Consider the following 6,167-nt stretch of genomic DNA (forward strand, 5'->3'; position numbering starts at 1 on the left):
TGAATCTTGTGAGCTATCACAAATTTGATAGATTCTGTGTGTTGACACAAAATTCTTTAACTTTATCCTCCGAGAGCAGTTAGCGCGTCTTCTGACTGAGTACTTTCATGCAGTCCTTAATCTTGATACTTCGGGAAATTCATGCTACTCAGCTGCGAGTGAACACTAATTATCATGTCATACCAATATTAAAGGTTCAACCAGGGAACATAGCATATGAAAAATACTCAATAACCCATACATTAATGAATAATGCAGGTGGGAGATAAAATTTACAAAATATTTGGGGTTGTTTCTACACGCACCATTCTGAGTAAATTTCACATGAATATACTGAATTTCTCAATACATATATGAGTAAAGAGGCTTGGGCACTCATCACTTTTAAATGGATCAGTTTCTTTGCAGAAGAATGGCTCATTAAATACAGGGTTTTACAATTTTAGCCCTGAACTAAAAACCACCATCAATATTCTTGTTATTGTATTGTCTCGATCTCGTATCCACAGACGATCACATGAAGTGTGAACTGAATATGTTGTATTGTCTCGACTTTGTCCATAGACTATCACATTCGGTAGAGGACTTATAGGTGGATAAATAAAATATTGTGGTGTATTTGGGTACCCTCGTCTTTTCAATTGGTATCAGAGAAGGCAAACACGAAAAGATCTAACAATTTTTATTTGGTGCGATCCAACCTATAAGATTTGAACCTATGTCTGATTCAGTTAACGTATTGCAAGAACATGAATACTCAAAATTTGAGAATGTTACTAAATCTCTAACTCATGATCCAGGAATTACGACGATTAATAGTACATATGAGTCCAACTCTGATGTCAAAAAAGACATTGAAAAAGAGTTAGTAAAACTCCTAAAGCCTATCATATCTCTGTCTACTAGAATATTATTATTAAAGAAAGAATCTAATATTCTAAGACAAGAGATCAGAGAAAAAGACATACAACTAAATATTCTAGCCAAAGAGAATATGGATCTTACTGCCACAATATAAGCTCTTGATAAAACTCAAGAACAAGGGGTTCAGCCAAAGACTCTGACTAATGATTATGTTATAATTTCTTCAGATGAAGAAACCAAAAGTCCCTTCTCGACTTTTACTGATCGTGATGACAAGACTTGTTTGATCACATCTGAAATAGATCATGATGATGAAGGTAGTCTGCCTAACTACATCAAGTCAGAAGAGACTGAAAAACCTCTTTGTGCTTCTACTAATGATCAAACGAAATCTAGCTGAAAGAAAATTTTGAATCAGTTCCGCGAAAAAGATCATAAGGAATTTAGCTTTCAGACTCTTGACAAATAACTTGTGCTTCTACAAAATATTGTTGTAAAAGTGCTAAAAGAAGTATCTTGTCTTAAAAAACTGAAAAATCATTCCTCAGTAGAAAGACATAATATACCCCAACCTGATGAAATCAACTCAAAAGGTGATGAAAGAGTTGATAATCAATTCTGGAAAAAGGTCCCACCTCATTCATGTTGAATAAGTCTTTGTTCACATGAAAGTAGTTTACCTACTGAAAATTTCCAGAAGAAAGAAAGGGAGATAATTTCTGCTAAGAAAAGCTATCAGAAAAGGATTCGAAAAAATCCTTCAAATTATTTCTGATGATCAAACTGATATGAATTCTACGGAAATTCTTAGAATGAGAAGATTATTTGAAAATCTCATTAACAGAATTAAGGGGAATTTGTTTTTCTCTGAAGATTCTTATATCGGTTTGTTTTCTCCACATGATCGAACTGGCATCATAAGAAAAGATCATATTTCTGGGAGAAAATACTTTGGGCAGAAACCTCCAAAGAGGAACACGAACTATGGTTCTGATACTCGTTGTAAGCGTGATAAGGCTTACTCCGATACAACTTAGTTGTATGGACTTTGTGCACCCTCATCCAAGCTTGTGCTCATAGTTTTTAGGATGAGGAAGCACATAAAACGAGAGCACATGCATTGTGTTTTTATCAGAAAAATTCTATGACAATTTTTGGGTAACTGCGAATCCATTTTGTCTAAAATAATTTTTGTTCACGTTTATCATTGGTCTTCCATAATTAGGGTTTATTTAAAATTTTCGAATTTTAATAAATCTTCCAGCATGAGAGTTTCAGACAAAGGAAACAAAATATATTTTGTGTATATTTGCGGAAGTCTCTGGGTATTTCCGGTCCAAAAGTTGTTTCTTCTTAGAAAAATTCTCTCTTGCTTGTATTAAGAAACCCTGATTAATTCTTATTTAATCCTTGAGCATACCTCCAACAACTCGCAGTATTACAAAGGTTAATAAGGAGAAAGCTCTTGAGGTTAAGAATTTTCTAGGAATCGATACATAACGGAAGAAGAAGATCATATCAAAAATCATGTATGATTACAAATCTGATAGTTCTACTAGATCCCAAGATGAGTCATGTCTTCTGTCTTTCAACTTTCAAGATCCGAAAGAAACCAAGTGGATACCTTCTGATAGCATGGTAGACTTTATCAATGGGTTCGAAGAACTAAAAACCAATCTCATAACAATGTTTCGAAATCAAGATTGGCTAAAGGATAGAATAGAAGAGACAAAATATAATCTTGAAGACATGAAGGAACAAGTTGAAAAACTTGAGAAAGAAGAAGTGGTTGTTGAAAAGTCTCTCGAGACGAGTTTCAAGAGTTCGAACACTGAAGAAACCTCAGTGAACAATCACAGAACCATTAAGGATTAAGTCATATGCTGTAATACTTAATCCAGGAATATATTGAAAACGCGGGGATACAAGAACCACACCCAACTATTTCTTTCGACAATCTGTATGGACTAGACTCCAATATAATTCTGAGAGCACCAAGTTACTGAGTCTCAATTAGGAAATATAGATCTCATCTTACTTAGGCTAGATCGTAGCCGTTGATATGCCATATGGGCATGTTAGATTGAAGTTGTTGTGATAACAACTTAGCCACATCCATCCATGGAATTAGGGTGTGTTCATGCCTTGTTGTGGCATACTGGAATATCTCGGTGTGTTGGCGGCTAGTTAGGCGCTATAATTTAGCATGGTATACTAGTGGCATAAAAATGGCTTGCATCTGTGCGTGTTTTATGCTGCAACTAAAATGAAGAGAAAGATTCCAGGCCATAACCTGTGGGCGAGATAATGGAGTACTGAATTACCGCGTGGCCTTTGACTGGCCTATTTTGAGAAGATAAAATATCAAATGGCGTAGTGTCTCAAGAATAGCGTGCATTAGCGCCTGGTCTAGTAAGTCGCAGTTTCGACGCGTGAGATCGTGCCATGGCTTTGGCCAAGAGCTTCCATGGCCGAGAATAGCATGCGGGACCATGACATGGCCTTGGACACATTTCCAAGGCCATAATGGCGCGTGAGACCACGCCGTGGCCTTATCCAAAGCTGCCAACACGAGAACTAGGATCTTGCCATAGCCTTGGACACATTGCCAAGGCCGACAATGACACGTGAGACCACGTCGTGGCCTTGTCCAAATATTCCAAGGCTGAGAATGAGGTGCGTGACCTTACCATGGCCTTGGCCACATTTCCAAGGCCGATAATGATGCGCAGGATCACGTCGTGGCCTTGGCCAAAGCTTTCAAGGCCAATAATAGCGCGCGGGATCACGTTGTGGCCTTGGCTGAAGCTGCCAAGGACTATAATGGCGCGCATGACCTTTCCATGGCCTTGGCCACATTTCCAAGGCGGAAAATGGCGCGCGGGACCACGTCGTGTCCTTCGGCACATTGCCAAGGCCGTGAACCATGCGCGGGATTATGCCGCGGCCCTGGCCAAAGCTTCCAAGGATAAGTAACGCGCGGCTTACGCTATGGCGCAGTGACAGGCACGCCATATGCCATATTTTGTCAAATTGTGTCATGCAGTTAGCCAATATGCCGCAATACTCGCGATGTGATCATCATATAGCTATATCCTTATGGTTTGAGCTTAGGGAAATAATGCAAGATCTAGACTTTGAGGTGTAGTGCTATTTTTGTATAGATTTCGAATATAATAGTGTCACTAAAGTATATTCAAGGATCTCGGCCGTGGGAGTTTGCGACTTGAAACGATACTGATATGACTATGTGTTAAATACTATACTCTCGATAACATGTTAATCAAAGAATGACGTTTAATCTCATTCTGATTATGAATAATGCCATGTGCATTGGTGTACATGAAATAATGAGGTTTCTAATGGGGAAAGCCTTAAACTTGGCATGCATATACACTTTCAAAATAGATTTAGGACTACTGAGTCTGTCAATTGAATATACTTTATTGACTCTCTTGTGGAATACAAAATTGTATTGATATGGATTCAACAACCCTGATGCTGTGTCAGGGATTTTATTATATTTGTACTGCTAGGTTCGGGTTGAATTGCTATAAATGCCCTTGTCAAAAACTCATCATCAACAGGTGTTATCTCGATTAAGTCTGTAAAGGTTTCCATCAGAACACCACATGAAGAACAACCGACAGCTTTACTTTTTTCTCGTTCTGTTGTGCATCCAAATTTGGTCGTGCAATATTGGAAGATCTGTAGGAAGGAATGTTGCGCCACTGAAGATCATATGATTAAGAATATGGGTAGGAAGATGCCAACTCGGTGTAGCCTGTGCAAGAAAGACAATGAGACTCTTAGCCACATCATATGGCAGTGCAGATTTACTAGGCATATATGGGCATGGGCAACTGGAATTTTCAATCTGCAACTAGTTGAAGACCTTGTGGTTTCTTACAAAGTTGTAAAAGGTAAAAGCAGGACAATTAAGGATATGTGGATTGTGACAAATCTTGCAGTTACAACGGAATTATGGAAGCTGCGTAATAAAGCTTTTTTTGAAGGTGCGACAGTTAATTGGCTTGGTTTCAAGGGCAGAGTTTATCAGATAATTCGTGATAACTCTATTAGAATCAAGGGCCATATGTTTAATAAACTTGAGAATTTGCGCATTCTGAGTTATTTAAAGGTACAACGTAGATCGTCCAAGAATTCCACACCTGTTGAGATCAGTTGGTCTCCTCCCGAACATGGTGAGATAATGATATGTTGTGATGGTGCTGCACTTGGTAATCCAGGCCAAGCTGGTGCAAGTTTTAGTTTTAAAGATGCTAACTCAAGAGTACTCGGTGCTTTATGTGTTGGCCTTGGATGGCAGACTAATTTTTATGATGAAGTGTGTGCTATTATCTTTGGCTTGATGTTGTGTATGGTTAGTCTCAATGAGTTTTATTCAAGTTATGCAAAAATGGAAATTTCCTTGGCAGTTGACTCAGAAGTGGAAGATGGCATATGTTTTTTATAATAATATTTGCTATGTTCATAGCTATAGAGAGGCTAATTTTACTGCATATAATTTGGACAAAGAAGCATGTTTATTGGCTGAGGATATTTATGAATTTTATGAGGGTAGGCCAATGTGCATTCCGGTTGTGAAGTGGCCTGGCGAAGTTTACTATCATTTCAAATAGGAAATGTTAGTTTAGGTGGCCACTATGGCTAGTTAGATTGGCATGGCCTTAGTCTTTGTACATATTTTTTACTTTTTAATGAAATTTTATTGACCGAGTAAAAAAAAATCCAATACAAGTGAATCCACAACAAGGTAACACTAAACATCACGTTTTTTGTGTTACTAAGCACTGGTTTATTATGGATATAAAGGACACTTGGAAAGGGGATGCAGATTCTGTAAAAGGAATGAGAAAGTCATAAATGCACTTGTATCCACAAAATTGGCTAAACTTAATGATGTTCATCGTACTAACTCAGATCACTATTGTCCTAAATATAAGCAAAACAATTATTATAATGATGGTTCAAGGTTTGCCTATTAACATTCAAAAAAGTTTTCTCATGATCGCCCGAACAAAATGAGGAGAGATAACTTCGTAAATGCAAAGACAAAATATGATGTTCCAAGTTGGAGAAAGATTAATTGTCATAATTTCTAATATAAAAATTACCCTAATGCTTCCTCAACAGAGTCTTCAAAAATTTCAAGAGAAAATGGCAGGAAGAACAAAGTTGCTCTGATGGCTTTTATTCAACGGATTTTATATCTAACCTATTTTTGATGGTGAGTTTTTGACAAGGACATAAATAGTAAAATTTCTCTGACCTGGCTACAG

General features: G+C 37.5%; 1 protein-coding gene across 1 annotated transcript; it reads left to right on the forward strand.

Moving 5' to 3' along the window:
• Window positions 1-4,618: 4,618 nt before the first annotated feature.
• On the forward strand, window positions 4,619-5,507 carry LOC113315571. The gene is made up of 2 exons (XM_026563835.1): window positions 4,619-5,214; window positions 5,363-5,507. The coding sequence occupies exons 1-2, from the start codon at window positions 4,619-4,621 to the stop codon at window positions 5,505-5,507; spliced, it is 741 nt and encodes a 246-aa protein (XP_026419620.1).
• The last annotated feature ends 660 nt before the right edge of the window (window positions 5,508-6,167 follow it).

Source organism: Papaver somniferum, chromosome 10 (assembly GCF_003573695.1).
Source record: "Papaver somniferum cultivar HN1 chromosome 10, ASM357369v1, whole genome shotgun sequence".
Taxonomy (NCBI): domain Eukaryota; kingdom Viridiplantae; phylum Streptophyta; class Magnoliopsida; order Ranunculales; family Papaveraceae; genus Papaver; species Papaver somniferum.